The following is a 15,415-nucleotide window of genomic DNA, read 5'->3' as shown; positions in this document are numbered from 1 at the left end:
GGATCTGGACGCGTCGGTGCACGCGGCGGGCTGGATGGATCCGGAGTTTGTGCGCGCGAAGGTCGCGAGGCTCGCCGCGGAAAAGGCGGGGTGGCCGGGGCGCGCGACGCGCCGCGACGGCGACGGCGACGGCGACGGCGACGGCGACGGCGACGGGCGCGACGTCGCGACCGCGGACGGCGAAGAGGTCGTCGCGGTCGCGGAGAAGGAGGACGACGAAGACGACGACGACGCGGATGAGAAGGACGGGAAAGCCGAGCCGGGGGCGTTTTGGACGAGCGCGTGGGCCGCCGCGGGCGACCGAGAGGGGTGGCTGGACGAGAACCCGCTCGGGGTGCCGACCGAGCGCGAGGTGCAGACGATGTCCTCGAACGGACGGTGCTACCGCGTCATGCTCGTGAGGAACGATACGCCCGCGTGAGCGACGACGTTCGACGGGCGGCGGCGGCGGACGTAAGGTTAATTAATAACGATTTTTCAGCCGTTACGCGCGCGGACGGGCGGGAAGTCGTGATCGATTTCGTAGTCCCCTTCCGACAGCTTCGTCGCGTCGCGGGCGTGCACTCTCGACGCACGCGACACGCCGCGCTCGCGAAGGAGTCGTCGCGCGCGCACGAGATCACGTGCGTCTACCCCCCCCTTCCCCGGTTCGCGTCGTCGCGCGTCCCTCGTCCGGTCGTCGACCTCGTCCCCCTCCGCGACGAGTCCCTCCGCGAATCTGACCGTCTCGTCGTTGTTCGTTCGTCCCCCCGCGCGTCAGCGAGGCGATGGGCGCGTCCGACCCCACGCCCCCCCCCGCGGACGGCGCCATGGACATGGAAGCCCTCGCGGACGCGCTCCCGACGATCGAAGCCGAGAAGGAGCTCCCGGTCACGGTCGCGCTCATGATGCGCCCGCTCGTCGGCCCCGAGCTCGTGGACGGATGCCGCGAGTGCGTCTTCCCGAACCCGGAGGAGAATTCCGTGACGCTCGTGAGCGAGCACAAGTTCACGTACGACCACGTGTTTCACGGCCCCGGACCGACGGAGAAGGCGCTGTACGAGCAGTGCGTGGAGCCGCTCGTGCGCGGGCTCGTTTGCGGGTACAACGCGACGGTTCTCGCGTACGGACAGACGGGCTCGGGGAAGACGCACTGCATGGGCACGTCGCACGAGCCGGGCGGGGCGACCGAGGGCGTCATCCCGCGCGTGATGCAGACGCTGTTCAGGACGATCGCGGACGAGCCGCCGGAGGTGAGCGTGAAGTTGAAGGTTGGGTTCATCGAGATTCACAAGGAGGACATCCGGGATCTGCTCGTGACGGATCTCAAGAACGCGGAGGCGGTGTCGCTTCGCGAAAACGTCGGACGCGGACAAAACGGCGGCGTCAGCCTCGTCGGCGCGAAAGAGGTCGAGGTGTCCACCGCCGCGGAGATGGCCGCGGCGTTAGCGAGCGGCAGCGCCGCGAGGGCGACGGCCGCGACGGGGATGAACCACCGGTCGTCCAGGTCGCACGCGATATTTACGATTCACGTCGAACGAAGAGGCCGAGACCCCGCGGACGTCACGAGAGCGAAGATGCACCTCGTCGACCTCGCCGGGAGCGAACGCGCGAAGCGGACGAAAGCGGAAGGGCAGCGCCTGAAGGAGGGCATCCAGATCAACAAAGGTCTGCTCGCACTCGGGAACGTGATCAGCGCGCTCGGGGACGACAAGCGACGCCACGCGGGCGGGCACGTCCCGTACCGCGACTCGAAGCTGACGCGTCTGTTGCAGGACTCCCTCGGGGGGAACTCGCGGACGGTCATGGTGGCGTGCATCTCCCCCGCGGACGCCAACCTGGACGAGACGATGAGCACGCTCAAGTACGCGAACCGAGCGCGGAACATCATCAACAAGACGACGGTGAACTTCGACGAGGGCGCGTCGAAGGAGGTGGCGAGGCTTCGACGCGCGCTCTCCGCCGCGCGCGCCGAGGTGGCGAAGCTCCGCGTCGAGGGCGTCGGACCCGGGACGCGCCACGAGGGCGACGGGTTCGCCCCGGGGTCGACGTGCGCGAAGCTCGACGCGATGGAAGCTCGCGCGCTGTGCGCGGAGGCGGAGGCTGCGCGTCTGCGGGCGGACGTCGTCGCCGCGGAGGAAGCCGCGGCGGCGAGCCAGGCGAACGAGCTCGCCGCGACGGTGGAACGCGACCGCCTGAGGTTGAAACTCGAAGACGCGGGGTCGAACGCCGAGGACGACGGCGGCACGAACGTGATCAGAGGCTACCTCAGCACGATTCAAGCGCTTCGTTCGGAGCAGCAGCGGCTCAAGCACCAGCTCGCGGCCGCGTACGAAGGGCGGTCGGACCCGTACGGCGAAGACCCCGCGGCGTCGTACGACATCGACGACGACGCCGCGGCGGATCCGTACGACGACGACGACGACGCGGACATCGACGAGGAGGAGGACGACATCGTCGACGACGCGGAGGATGCCGCGAACGACGAGCTTCAGGCTGAGCTCGCGGGCGTGGAGAGGGATCTTCGCGCGAAAGAGGCGCGCATGCGCGCGATGTCGAGCGCGGCGCGGCGACTCCAGGCGGAGGTGGACAGCGCGGTGAAGTCCCAAACCCCCGGGGCGGCGCCGACGCCGGGGACGCCGATGCAAGACGACGTCGAGGAACTCCGCGAGAAGTACGGGCGGCTGCTCGCGTCGCTCGAGAGCGAGAAGTCCGAGCTCGCCGCGGAGAGGGACGCGCTCGCGGCGGAGCTCGCGGACGCGGCGAAGCACGGCGAGGACATCCGACTCGCCGTGGAGTCGAAGAACCGCGGTCGAATGGCCGAGCTCGAGAAGAGGCTGAAGGAGGTCCAGAGGCTCGCGGCGAAGCACCAAGAAGCCGCGCGGCTGCGCGAGAAGAGCGACCAGGCGGCGAAGGCGCTCCAGGCGGACATCCAGCGCCTTCGCGCCGCGCGGGTGGATCTCGTGCGTCGCATGGAGAAGGCTGCCAAGGAGGGCGTCAACAGACAACGCGAAGCCGAGCGCGCGCTGCAGGCGGCGAGGAAGGACGGGAGGAGGCACGCCGCGGCCGCGCAAAAGGCGCAGGCTGCGGTGGACAGGCAGGCTGCGGTGTTGCGGCGAAAGACGGAGGAGGCTGCGAGCGCGAGGGAGCAGCTCCGCGCGTTGCAGACGGCGGCGAAGGCGAACTCGAGGAAGAAAACCGCCGCCGCCGCCGCGACCGCGGCGACCGCGCCCGCCGCCGCCGCCGCCGCCGCCGCCGCCGGAGACGACAAAGCCGGCACCGGCACCGGGTTGGGCCTCGCGGAGAGGAAGGCGTGGATCGAGAACGAGATCGCCTCCGCGGTCGAGCGCTCTGAGCTTCGCGCGGCGCTGGAGGAGTCGCTCGCGCAGAGAGCCGCGCTCGGCCGCCGGTTTCCTCATCTCGCGTCGCCCGGGAAGGCGTCGTTTTCCACGCCGAGCTCGAACGAGACGTCGCAGTACGACGCCGCCGTCGAGGAAGAGATGCGCGCGGTCACGGAGCAGATCGCGGCGCTTCAAGAGCGCCTGTATCGAAGCGAGGAGAGAGAAGAGACCAGAGGTGGGATGCGTCGCTGGCAGCGCGTGCGGTCGCTGGGCGAGGCGCGATCGCTCCTCGTGCTGATGTTCAACGCCGCGGCTGCGGCGCGGAAACGCGTGAACGCCGTGAACGGCGAGGGCGCCGCGCCAGGGGAGCTCCTCGCCGCGCTTCCGGCGCTGAAAGAGGCGATGTCGCGCGTCACCCCCGGCGGCGACGTCGTCGCGGAAGCGGACGCGGTGCTCCGTCAGCTGAAGAAGAAGACGGGCGCCGGCGCGAAGAAGCAACCCGCGACGCGGCCGCCGTGGCAAGCCGTCGGTCCGTCGTCGTTGAGCGCGTCCCCGGCCGAGGACGAGGCGAAGCCGGAGAAGAAGAAGTCCGCGCCGACGTTCTTGGACGACGACGACATGTCCGAGTCCGATTCCGAGGGCGAGGACGAAGCCGCGGCGAACGACCCGGAGTGGGACGAGACGTGCGTGACCCCCGCGGTGGTGGGCGGGCGCGGGAAAAAAATGAAATTGAAGAAACCGGCGTGCACCGCGTGCGCGTCGTTCTTCGACACTCGCGTTGAGGGGCACCAGAAGTCGCACAAGCGGTGCCCCTTCTTCTCGCTGTACGTCCTCGAGAAGGACATGAAGCAGCTCGAGGAGGCCGAAGGCGCGGGAGCGGAGGAGCAGCTCGAGATGAAAAAGGCTGAGTACGCGTCCGAGAAGACGCGACTCGAGGCGGCGGTGGCGGCGGGCGCCATCGCCGCCGCCGCGCCGCTCGACGACGCGACCCCGGGCAGCGACGCCGGGTCCGCGTCCGCCGCGGCGTCGAACGAGAAGCCGGGCCCGAGCACGGTCCCGGGCGGCGTCGACGTCGAGAGCGCGGCGGCGCCGGCGACGCAGACGCCGTCAGCGCTCATCGACACGTGCCGAAACGCACGACGACGCGCGGAGGGGCTCTTGCGATCCGTCGACAGCGGCGACGGCGGCGCGCGGAGCCGGAGCCCGTTCGGCGACGTCTCGAACGGCGGCGGCGGACCGAGCGTCGCGGTCGCCGAGGAGGTTAGGAAGCGCATGAGCTTCGGCGGCTCCGGCGCCGGCGGGTTTGGCGGTTTCGCCGCGAGCGGGGTCACGATGGGACGCGGGAAGCCGCCGATCGCGTCGTCGCCGGCGCCGATGGCGGCGGGTGCGTTCTTGGAGCCTACGGACGAGATGTTCTCCGCGACCGTGAACGCGGACGATCTGTGAGAGGAGGTGGGCGGGGACGCCGGGATGGGAGGGGGAGGGGGGTACGCACGCGACGCGACGAACGAGAGTTAAGATGAAGTTTTAATGCAACGAAACGCGAGCGTCGATAGCCGTCACTTCTTGTCCTTTTTGTCGCGCTTCTCCTTCTTCGCCTTCTTCGCCTTTTTCGACTTGTGCTCCTTCTTGTCCCCGCCGCCGTCCTCCTCCCTTTCGCGCTTTTTCGATTTCTCCTGCGGCGTGCCCGCCTTCCCCTCATCGCCGCCGCCGTTGCCGCCGCCGCTCTTGTTCTTCTTCTTCTTCTTCTTCTTCTTCGCCGAGCCGTCCCCGCCCCCGCCCCCGCCGCCGCCGCCGTCGCGGCGGGGGGGCTCTTTTTTCTTCGTCGGCGCCGCCGTCTCGGGCGTGTCGGCCAACGCGTCCACCAACCTCTGCGCCCTCGTCACCGCTAACCGCGCCGCCTTAAGGATCTGCCACTTGTGCGCGTCGTCCAGCTGCTTCACGTACGGGACGTACACGTCGAAACACGCGTCGTTCACGAGGTTCATCCCGTGATGTTTCATCAGCCACTGGTGCTGCACCGCGTCGACGGCGGCGCCGACGGCGCCGCTGCCGTCCTCCTCTCGCTTCTTGAGGTACGCCATCGCGCTCTCCGCGCTCGCGGCTTTCAACGAGTTCGCGCGCGCGTACTTGCAGCGGAAGCACGCGTCTTTCCCGCGGAAGTTGTGCATCCCGCACTTCGCGCACGCCCAGTCTCCGGGCTTCCACTTCCCGTCCCCGCCCGCGCTGGATTTCGGCGCCATCGAACCGCCGCCGCTCGTCGGCGTCTTCGGCTTCCTCACCTTCTTCTTCTTCTTCTTCGTCACCCCGGGCGTCGCGAGCTCTGTCGCCTTCTCCGCGGGCGCTTTCGCGGTCACCGGTCGATTTCCTTTCGGCGTCCTCGGCTTGCGCTTCCCCTCGGCTTTCGGCGGCTTCGAGGCGGATTCCGTCGTCGGCGGCGCTTTCGCTTCGGCGACATCGTCGACTTTCGCGTCCGCCTTCTTCGCCGTCGCCGCGGGCGTCTTCTTCGCCGTGTTGGGCGTCTTCTTCGCCGCGGGAGGATCCTTCGTCGGCGTCGTGTCCGCGCCTCCTCGTGTTCGCGGCATCGCGCGCGACGACCGTCGCGACCGACGACGCGCTGGTGGATGTGATGTCGAGCTTCTCTTCGGCACCGAGACGCCGCCGTTTCGCAAGCGCGCAGCGCTTGTCAGCTTCTTTGATTAAATTTCCTTTTTTTTTCTTTTTTCAATCCCCCGCCCGGTCCCTGCGCGGCTCTGCGCAGGGACCAAAAACACCAAAAACACCAAAAACTTGTCCTCCGCCCGCGAGGCGGCACTCTCACGGCCGCGAGGGCGCGGGTCTGGACCGATATTCGCCGGGGGCGCCGAGCATCACCGTTCGTTCCGCGCGCGTCCGCGGCGCGCGATCCACGCCACTCGCGGCGTGCGAGCGGTCCCCCCGTCGAGTCCGCGGTCGAAAACCCGATTTGTTATTTTTTCTGCGGACACGTGCGTAGACCACAGTAGTGGCGAGGCGACGGCGGCGACGTCATGGGGTGCACCGCGAGCAAGCACGCGACGCGGGTCGTCAAGGACGCGATCGAGCCCGCGGACGGCGCGAACGACGCCAGCTCCCGCGGCGCGTCGTCGCGCGGAGGCGGCGCCTACGTCGAGGTCGCCGATCTCCCGGATCACACGTTCACGTACCCGAACCCGCCGCGACGGCACCAGACGACGGGCGGGATCACGACGGCGATACTCGCGGACTTTTCGTTCGGGAACGTCCTCGGCACCGGCGGGTTCGCCGTCGTGAAGGAAGCGACGCACGTCAGGACGAAGAAGCGGTACGCGGTGAAGATCATGAACGTCGCGAAGGACGGGGACGCGGACGAAGGGATGACGATGGACGAGATCGCGGAGGAGATTCGACTCACGATGTCGATCCAGCACGAGAACATCGTGAAGGTGTACGACTTTTACCAGACGAAGAGGATCGTGTACGTCATCATGGAACTCCTCGAAGGCGGCGAGTTACTCGAAGCCGTCATGGATCTCGGGAGCTATCAAGAGCGCGACGCCGCGTGCATAATGAAGCAGCTCTTCATCGGCCTCGAGAGCATACACGAGAAGTCGATGGCGCACAGAGACTTGAAGCTCGAGAACTTGATCCTCGCGCGCCCGAACGACCTGAACTCCGTGCGCATCGCGGACTTTGGCCTCGCGAAGAAGATGAGGAACGCCAGAGGGAAGCTCAGCGCGCAGTGCGGCTCCCCCGCGTACGTCGCCCCCGAGGTCATCGCCGGGCAGCAGTACACCCCCGCGGTGGACATGTGGGCGGCGGGATGCATCATGTACGCGCTCCTGTGCGGCGAACTGCCGTTTTACGAAGAGGACGAGCAGGCGATGTACAAGCGCATCACGCGCGGGAAGATGCACGAGCCCTCGGAGGACATCTCCGCGGCCGGGATGGACCTCATCAAGGGCTTGCTCGATCACGACGCGGTGAGCCGGCTCACCGCCGTGGAGGCGCTCGAGCACAAGTGGATCTCCGGCGCGCTGTCGTCGAAAAATTTAGGGATGGACAAGACCATCAACCGCTCGCGGATGCAGCGGTTCGCGGAGACGAAGATGGGTTCGGATCTCGAGACGAGGGAGTACGATCCCGGGGACTTGCTCATCCGCCAAGGCGAGCGCGCGAAGGAGGTGTTCTTGATCAAAGAGGGGACGTGCGAGGTCGTCGTCAGGACCGAGGACGGAGAAGAGGAAAAAGTCGCGGAGCGCACGGCGGGCGAATTCGTCGGCGAGATGGGCGTGAAGACGCAGCAGGGCGCCGGCGTGGCGGACATCGACACCGTGTCCGACGCGAAAATCGAGGACGGCGGCAAGAAGAAGGGGGAGAAGAACAAAAAGCGAGAGCTGAGCAGCACCACGAGAGGCGTGCTCAACGTCGCGACGCTCTTGCGCGTGAAGAACAAGTGGCTGGGCGGGAGACGCGGCGCGGACGTGCGCGCGGTGACGCACATGAAGGTGCTCGTGCTCTCTTCGAATCAGATGCAGTGGGTGTTAGAGCACGATTACGGCGTGCACGGCGAGATGGGGGCGATCATCAACGAGCGCACGCAACAGCTCGAGAAGAGCAAGTCGAATCGAGAGTCGAAAGCCGCGAAGGCGAAACAGGCGCCGGAGAAGAAGCGCCTCGACGCCGTGAACTCGATATCGGAGCTCGAGTTGAAGAACTGAGCTCGCGCGCGCGATCGCAGAAGCGAACGACAACACATCACTGTATGATAGCGTAATCTCTGCGTTGTCGATGTATACAACATATCATATCGTTCGCGTCGTCGTCTGCCTGCCGCGCCGATCGAAAACTCTCCGCCCGTAGATTAGGTTGTAGTTCTTCGCCCGCGCTCGACGCGTCTCGCCATTGTTCGATGCGAGCGCTCGCGGTGGCCGGGTCGCTGCTACGGCGAGGCGGCGTCGAGGGATGCGCGCGCGTCGTGTCGACCGCGCTGCTCGAATCCATCGCGAGGAGCCGGCCGGCGTCGACGTCCTCGCGCGTCGCGGACGACGACGACGGCGACGCGCATCGCACGCCGTTGCTCGGGCTGGGCGTGGACGCCCTGACGAAGCTCGCGAAAGAGCACGGGCAGCCCGGGTACCGAGGCAAGCAGCTGCACGACGCGGTGTATTCGCATCGTAAGGAGGCCATCGAGGCGATAACGCAGATCCCGGAAGCGTTTCGTTCATCCCTTCGCGCGTCCGGTGTCCACGTCGGACGAGTGCGTCCGATCGACGTCGTCGCCGCCCCGGACGGCACCAAAAAAGTGCTCCTGAAGTTACGATGCGGCAGCGTCATCGAAGCCGTCGGGATCCCGGAGGAGATGAACGACGTGCAGACGCTGAGGGACGCGGATGAAGGCTACGCCCTGTACGAGGACGGCGACGAGCACGACGACGACGACGACGACGACGACGGCGAAGACGAAGACGAAGACGACGGCGAAGACGCGGTGGACCTGGACGACGCCGCGGACGAAGACGGGTGGGTGCGTCTCGGTCGGTTGAAAGTGCAGCGAGACGAGAGGATGAAAGCGGCCGCGCGATTGAAGAAGAAGGAGAGGCGCGAAGAGCTCGAGGCGGCGGCGAAAGCCAAAGCCGCGAGCGGCGGCGGCGACGGCGGAGGGGAAAAGGTCGGAGAGACGAGACGGAGGCGATTCACCGTGTGCGTGTCCTCTCAGGTCGGGTGCGCGATGCGCTGCTCGTTCTGCGCGACCGGAAGGCAGGGTTTCAAGCGTAATCTGACCTCCGACGAGATCGTGAACCAAGTGCTCGCGCTCGAGGACGTCTTCGGCCGCCGCGCGACGAACGTCGTGATGATGGGCATGGGCGAGCCGCTCATGAACTTGAAAGAGGTTTTACGCGCGCACCGGTGCTTGAACAGGGACGTCGGCATCGGAGGCAGATACTTCACTATATCCACCGTGGGCGTCCCGAACCAGCTCTCGAAGCTCGCGGCGCACAAGCTCCAGGCCACGCTCGCGGTGTCGCTGCACGCGCCGACGCAGGAGCTCAGGGAGAAGCTCATACCGAGCGCGAAGGCGTACCACGTCGACGACTTACTCGAGGACTGCCGTCTGTACAAAAAGTCGACCGGGAAACGTCTGACGTTCGAGTACACGTTGCTCGCGGGCGAGAACGACTCCCCCGAGCACGCGAGGGCGCTGGGGCGGCTCCTGCGGACGCGCGTCGGGAGAGGGTCGCACGTGAACCTGCTCCCGTGGAACCCGGTGACGGGCGCGGAGGACGCGCACGCGCGGCCGTCGAAGACCGCGGTGAAGCGGTTCGCGGACGCGCTCGCGAAGGAGCGGGGGGTGACGTTCACGGTTCGAAGAACGCGCGGGCTCGAGGCGGACGCCGCGTGCGGGCAGTTGACCGGGAGTTTCGTGCGCAAGGGGAGGGAGGCGGGCGTCGCGGTCTGACGTGCGAGAGAAAACGAATGGATTTGTAGCGAGATGTGATGAACACCAGCCTGCCTGCCGCCTGTCAGCCTGTCTGCCTGTCAGTGACCGCGACTGGACCGCGGCAAAAAACTTTTCAAACTTCCCCACGCGCGACGCGACGCGACGTCACATTCGAGCGCGCACCACTCGCGGGCGCACGTCATCCCCGTTTGAAGAGCGCGCGCGTTCTCACACGTCACGATGTCGAAAGGTTCGATGAGCTCTTCGGCGAAGCGCATCCAGAAGGAGCTCGCGGAGATCTCGCTCGAGCCCCCGACGAACTGCAGCGCGGGGCCGAAAGGCGACAACCTGTACGAGTGGGTCTCCTCCATCATGGGCCCGGGCGGGTCCCCGTACGCGGGCGGCGTCTTCTTCCTGGACATTCACTTCCCCACGGACTACCCGTTCAAGCCCCCGAAGGTGACGTTCAGGACGCGCATCTACCACTGCAACGTGAACAGCAGCGGCCAGATCTGCCTCGACATTCTTAAAGATCAGTGGAGCCCCGCGCTCACCATCTCGAAGGTGCTGCTGTCCATCTGCTCGCTGCTCACGGACGCGAACCCGCACGATCCGCTCGTGGGGACGATCGCGCAGCAGCTCCTGAACGATAAGGCCGCGCACGACAAGACGGCGACGGAGTGGACGCGCAGGTACGCGCAAGGGTAGGCTCGGCTGGGGGTGCCTGGATTGGTGGGGGTTTAAACTTAGAAGATTGTGGAGGAGGCGGAGAAGAGTTCGACCAGATTGGCGGACGACGACGGAAGAACGCGCCCGGGGCGCGGCGTCACAGCGCGCGACCAACGACGGACGTTGGCGGAGAGTCGCGAGAACGTGTCGAGTCGGTCGCGCATCACGCGAGCACGACGTTGGGCTCGGTTAGAGAGGGCATCTTGAAGTCTTGTCGAAGACTGCGAGCGGTGTTTTGAATAAGATGCGGTGACACAACGTAACAGCGCGCCGCCCCCCGTCACCGAAACCCCAGCGGCGCGATGGAGGGCACCGCGTCCGGTGCGCGACTCGCGTCCACGCGCGCGTACTCCTCCGCTAAGCTCCCGATGCTCGCCGCCGCGCCGTCGATGTCCTCTACGTCCATGTACTCGGTGTAGTGATGCAAAAACACTTTTTTCCTCCGCAGCTTGTGGAACCGCTCGCAGATCGCGCTCAGCGGCTTCTGCATCGCGCAGTTGTTCGCCAAACACGTCGCGCTGTACAGCGAGTTCACCGGCGCGCGGTCGCACAGCCCAACCTTGAACCCGTCGCTGACCCAGTGCGCCATCTTCAACCCCCTCTTCAACCGTTCCACGTTTCGATTCGCGTCGGAGATGTTCACCGCGCCGCGCATGAGCAACGCGCACGCCATGTACGTGTTCCGTCTCGGGTCCACGCTCGCGAGCTGTCGGTCCGTGGAGAACACCTCCGAGAATATCTGATCCAAAGTTCTCGGCGCGGGGACGGTCATCCCTCTGTCCGCGGGCGTCACGACCGGAGACATCGACGACAGCAGAAAGTGCAACCGCGGGAACGGCACCAAGTTCATCGTGATCTCGTTGATGTCCACGTTCAACGCGCCGTCGAACCGCATCCCCGCGGTGAGGTTCAGAAGTAAATTCGCCGCGATGCCGTTCATCCCGTCCCACGGCTTCCCCCCGTGCCCTGCTCTGCCGGCGACGTCGCCGCCGTCCACGCCGCTGAGGGACGACCCGGAGAGGACGCCGCCGCTCCGTCCGCCGAACGGGGACGCGTTTTTCGACTTGGCCTCGATCGACTGCACGATGTCCATCAACGCCTGGTTCTCCACGGGTAAGACGCAGTCCGCGTGCTCCGCGAGCGCGGCGCACGATAGCATCGCGTTATACGGCGACGTCACGACGTCGTCGTCGTCCGAGGGAAACACGGACACGCTGAACCGGTACACGTCCGGGTACTCGTCCGCGAGCGCGGCGAGGAGGTACGACCCGAGCCCGCTCCCGGTGCCGCCGCCGAGGGAGTGAAGCAACATGAAGCTCTGCAGCGAGTCCGCCTCTTCGACCGGCCGACGGACTTGCTCTAAGAGACTCTCGCGGTACATCGGGCCGTAGTGGTGCGACCCGCACGCCCAGTTGTTCCCGGAGCCGCTCTGGCCGGTGATGAACTGCTTCGAATCGAACACGTCTCGCATCGGCCCGGTCAGGAGCTCGTTCGTGACGCCCTCTTCCATGTCCACGACGACCGCGCGCGCTTTCAGCGCGCGTATCGGGTCTCCCACGGGGACGTTCACGGGCGGGTCGCGACGCGCGTCCACGTTCTGAAAGAAGCTGCTCAGGGCTTCGTCGTACCGCGCCTTGGCGTTGTACGCCGCGTGCTCGTTCAGCGCCATCTCCCAGAAGCGACAGCCGATCTGGTTCCCGCACTGCCCGACCTGCACGGTGATGATTTCCCGCGGCATGACGTCCGAGAGGTTTCTTATCTAATCGAACGTCTCTCCCGTGCTCTTCGCGCGTCTACGCCTCGGCCATCCCCGCGTCGCCGCCGCGCTCGTCCTCTCCGCGCGTCGAAAGTGCCGACCCGAGATTTCGTCGTCTGTTTCTGTTCGCGTTTTCAAACATCGATCCAGCCGCGGTGTTCGTTGGATCCGATGGAAGCGGCGGTCAACAGAGCACAACGCGGGGCGCGGGGCACGGCGACACGGCGCGACGCACGCGATGGCGAAACCGAAGGCGGCGAAGGCGCGCGCGGGCGGTGTCGGGGCGATGATGGACGACCCGGTGAAGCCGGCGGCGACGACCGCGTCAGGGGCCGCGCCGGTCGTCAACGCGAAGAAGGTTCTCCTCGAGCCGCGGGTCGCGTCGAAGGATTTGAACGCGAACGCGCCAGACGCGACGTCGAAGGCGGCGGACATCGCGCCGCACACGCCGGACGTCTCCGACGACGGCGAGAACGAAAACGACGCGCTGAAAGCGAACGTCGCCGCGGACGACGCGGCCAAGGCGACCGCGTCCGCGCGCGACGAGCTCGCGGCGACGATGACGAGGCTCGGCCTGGACGACGGCGCCGACCTCGAGGACGACGATTGGAACGACGAGTACGACCTCGACGGCGAGTTCGACGGAGAGGACGCGGATCGCTCGTTCCGCGACGACGCCGACGCCGCGAATCTCGAGCGCGAGAACGCGGGCGACGACGAGGAAGCGGAGGCGAGGAGGCAAGTCGACGCGGAGCTCGAGATGAACCTGCGCCGCGCGGAGCTGCATCACGTCGAGCTCGAGCTGAAGCTCGTGCAGTCCGAGGAGGAGGTCCGGAACGCGAAAGAGGCGCTGCAGAAAGCGGAGGCGGAGAGAGAGGCGTTCCAACGACGCGCGCATCAGGCGTGGGAGGACGTCGGCGTCGCGGAGAAGCTCATCGAGGACGAGCGCGCGCGACGGGAGGAGGAGGACGCCGCGCGCGGCCTCGCGGAGAGACAGGCGAAGGCCATCCTACGCGCGGACGAGTGGCGGCAGAAAGGGAACGAGGCGTACAGACTCGGGAACAGCTTGGACGCGGAGAGGCACTACAAGGACGCGATCGACACGTTGGAGTCGTGCGGCATCACGTTAGAGGAGCCGTCGCATCTCACGCTGCGGACGAACCGAGCGGCGGCGCTCATGGCGCTCGGACGGATGCGCGACGCGCTCACGGAGTGCGAACTCGTGCTCGAGATTAACCCGTGCAACGTCCGCGCGCTGTCCCGCGCGGGGAACTGCTGCGTGAAGCTCGGGGATCTCGCGGCGGCGAGGAAGCACGTGGACGGGATATCTCTGTCCCCCGACGCGACGGACGAGGACTTGAACGCCGCGTTGGAGCAGCACCAAAAGATAATCACGGCGTCCGTCGAACGCGACCGGCTCGTCGGGAACGACGCGTACCGGAACGGGGACTACCTCGAAGCGCTGCGGTGGTACGACGCCGCGATCGACGCGGGCAAGGAGGCGAAAGAGACGGAGAGCGTGAAGACGATCAAGGTGGGGCTGCACACGAACCGCGCGGCGGCGAACTTGATGATCGGGAAGCCGCTCCCGGCGGCGGAGGATTGCTGCGCCGCGCTTCGCCTGGACGGGACGCACACGAAAGCGCAGGTGCGCCTGGCGCGGTGTTTGCTCCAGCTCGGCGACTTCGTGGAAGCGAGGCAAGAAGCGAACGACGTCATCGCGCGCGCGAACGCGGAGCTGCAGAGCAAAGCGGAGGCGAAGAACGTGCTGCGGGACGTGGAAATCGCGGAGGGCGCGATGACGGACGTCGGGGAGGCGTTGAAACGCGCGGAGATCACGACGCGCTGCGGCGCCGACGCCGACCCCGCGTTCGACGTGCACGCCGCCGCGACGAAGGCGCTGGACGACCTCGACGTCGCGATGGTGATCGCGCCCGCGGTGCCGGACTTTATCACCCTGCGCGCGGAGGCGTTGAGGCTCGTCGGGAAGATCGAGGAAGCGCAGGCCATCGTGAACGGGAAGAAGAGCGTCAACGCGCGGAGGAAAGCCCTGGAGGTGCGCCTGCAGTTCGACCTCGGGAACGTCACGTCGTGCGTCGAAGCGGGCGAGCACGTGGTCGACCTTTTGCAGATGCTACCCGCGCTGAGAGCGGCGGAAGAGAAGAACAAGAAACGCGAAGAAGCGGGCGGCGACGCGAACGAAAACGAAAACGACGACGAAGACGAAAACGAGGACGAAGCCGCGCTCGCGGAGCTTGCGTCCATCCCCGACCCCGAAGGTCTGTCGCAGCTCCTCGACCGCGCGAACAAGGTCTCGGAGTTTAAAGACGAAGGCAGGGACGCGTTCTTCCAAGGGAACCACCAGCACGCGCTGGCGATGTACCAAGAGTCGCTTTTGATGGCGAAAGGCGCGCCGATGCTCGAAGGCCTCTTCCTTTCGAACATTTGCGCATGCGAGCAAGCGCTAGGGAGGTTCGCGGACGCGCTGTCGTCCGCGGGGACCGCGGTGAGCATCGCGCCGACGTTCGTGAAAGCGCACAGCCGCCTCGCGACGTTGTACACCGAGCTCGACATGCTCTCTGACGCGGAGGCGGCGTACAAGACGATGATGAAGCTGCCGCTGGAAGGGAGCGAGGAGGCGCAGGCGCGGACGAATTTAAAAGCCGTCAGCGCGAGGGCGAAGAACAGCCGCCCGGTGAACTGGTGCAAGCTCCTCGGCGTGGACGCGGCCGCGACGGCGGCGGATCCGAGCATCAAGAAAGCGTACCGGCAGCTCGCGCTGACGCATCACCCGGACAAGGCTGGGAGAGGCGGCGTCAGCGCGCGCGTCGCCGCCGCGCGCGCGGAGATGTCGAGCAAGCTCTTCAAGCTCGTCGGCGAGGCGCAGCGGATCCTCACGAACCCCACGGAGAAGGCGAAGTGGGCGACCGCGAAGGCGAGGGCGGACAGGCAAGACGCGTACGCGTCGTCGCGGTCGACGTACTCGGATCCGTTCGACAGCGGCGCGTACTCGCACTACGACTTTCAACAGCGCACGAGCTCGACGGGGAGGCAATCCTCCCACTGGGCTTCCGAATTCTACGCCGACGACGAATCGGACGACGACTACTACGGCATTTGATGAGCCCTTAACAAACTACTCCTAGACTACTACGCGAGGGAAGGCGAAAG

The 15,415-nt window shown here is 66.7% G+C and overlaps 8 protein-coding genes across 8 annotated transcripts in view; 6 read left to right on the top strand and 2 right to left on the bottom strand.

The window, feature by feature from the left end:
• MICPUCDRAFT_44428 (uncharacterized protein) overlaps positions 1-421 on the top strand; it is a gene marked incomplete at both ends in the record, with an annotated part of 1,566 nt that extends 1,145 nt beyond the window's left edge. The window contains one exon of the mRNA XM_003059529.1: positions 280-421. Within this exon, the coding sequence (XP_003059575.1) occupies positions 280-421 (142 nt within the window). The remainder of the gene's footprint in view (positions 1-279) is intronic.
• A 394-nt stretch (positions 422-815) lies between these two features.
• On the top strand, positions 816-1,868 carry MICPUCDRAFT_17639 (uncharacterized protein; the record flags this gene model as incomplete). The annotated part of the gene is made up of 1 exon (XM_003059528.1): positions 816-1,868. A coding segment is annotated over one exon (1,053 nt), but the record flags the coding sequence as incomplete, so codon positions are not given.
• Positions 1,869-4,879: 3,011 nt separating this feature from the next.
• On the bottom strand, positions 4,880-5,905 carry MICPUCDRAFT_58960 (uncharacterized protein; the record flags this gene model as incomplete). The annotated part of the gene is made up of 1 exon (XM_003059217.1): positions 4,880-5,905. One exon carries the CDS (start codon positions 5,903-5,905, stop codon positions 4,880-4,882), a length of 1,026 nt encoding a protein of 341 aa, XP_003059263.1.
• A 245-nt stretch (positions 5,906-6,150) lies between these two features.
• Positions 6,151-8,126, top strand: MICPUCDRAFT_58959 (uncharacterized protein). Its single transcript, XM_003059527.1, has one exon. The coding sequence runs from the start codon at positions 6,350-6,352 to the stop codon at positions 8,036-8,038; it is 1,689 nt and encodes a 562-aa protein (XP_003059573.1). The 5' UTR covers positions 6,151-6,349; the 3' UTR covers positions 8,039-8,126.
• Positions 8,127-8,229: 103 nt separating this feature from the next.
• MICPUCDRAFT_34002 (uncharacterized protein) lies at positions 8,230-9,777 on the top strand (the record flags this gene model as incomplete). Its single annotated transcript, XM_003059526.1, has 2 exons — positions 8,230-8,661; positions 8,989-9,777. The coding sequence occupies 2 exons, from the start codon at positions 8,230-8,232 to the stop codon at positions 9,775-9,777; spliced, it is 1,221 nt and encodes a 406-aa protein (XP_003059572.1).
• Positions 9,778-10,014: 237 nt separating this feature from the next.
• On the top strand, positions 10,015-10,467 carry MICPUCDRAFT_44427 (uncharacterized protein; the record flags this gene model as incomplete). The annotated part of the gene is made up of 1 exon (XM_003059525.1): positions 10,015-10,467. The coding sequence occupies one exon, from the start codon at positions 10,015-10,017 to the stop codon at positions 10,465-10,467; it is 453 nt and encodes a 150-aa protein (XP_003059571.1).
• Positions 10,468-10,768: 301 nt separating this feature from the next.
• MICPUCDRAFT_58956 (uncharacterized protein) lies at positions 10,769-12,226 on the bottom strand (the record flags this gene model as incomplete). Its single annotated transcript, XM_003059216.1, has 1 exon — positions 10,769-12,226. One exon carries the CDS (start codon positions 12,224-12,226, stop codon positions 10,769-10,771), a length of 1,458 nt encoding a protein of 485 aa, XP_003059262.1.
• Positions 12,227-12,803: 577 nt separating this feature from the next.
• On the top strand, positions 12,804-15,365 carry MICPUCDRAFT_69675 (uncharacterized protein; the record flags this gene model as incomplete). Its single annotated transcript, XM_003059524.1, has 1 exon — positions 12,804-15,365. One exon carries the CDS (start codon positions 12,804-12,806, stop codon positions 15,363-15,365), a length of 2,562 nt encoding a protein of 853 aa, XP_003059570.1.
• Positions 15,366-15,415: the final 50 nt, after the last annotated feature.

This window comes from Micromonas pusilla (assembly GCF_000151265.4).
Source record: "Micromonas pusilla CCMP1545 genomic scaffold MICPUCscaffold_6, whole genome shotgun sequence".
In the NCBI taxonomy this organism is placed as follows: Eukaryota; Viridiplantae; Chlorophyta; class Mamiellophyceae; order Mamiellales; family Mamiellaceae; genus Micromonas; species Micromonas pusilla.
The sequence above is the reverse complement of the archived record's forward strand: the minus strand, read 5'-3'. Positions and strand labels throughout refer to the sequence as shown.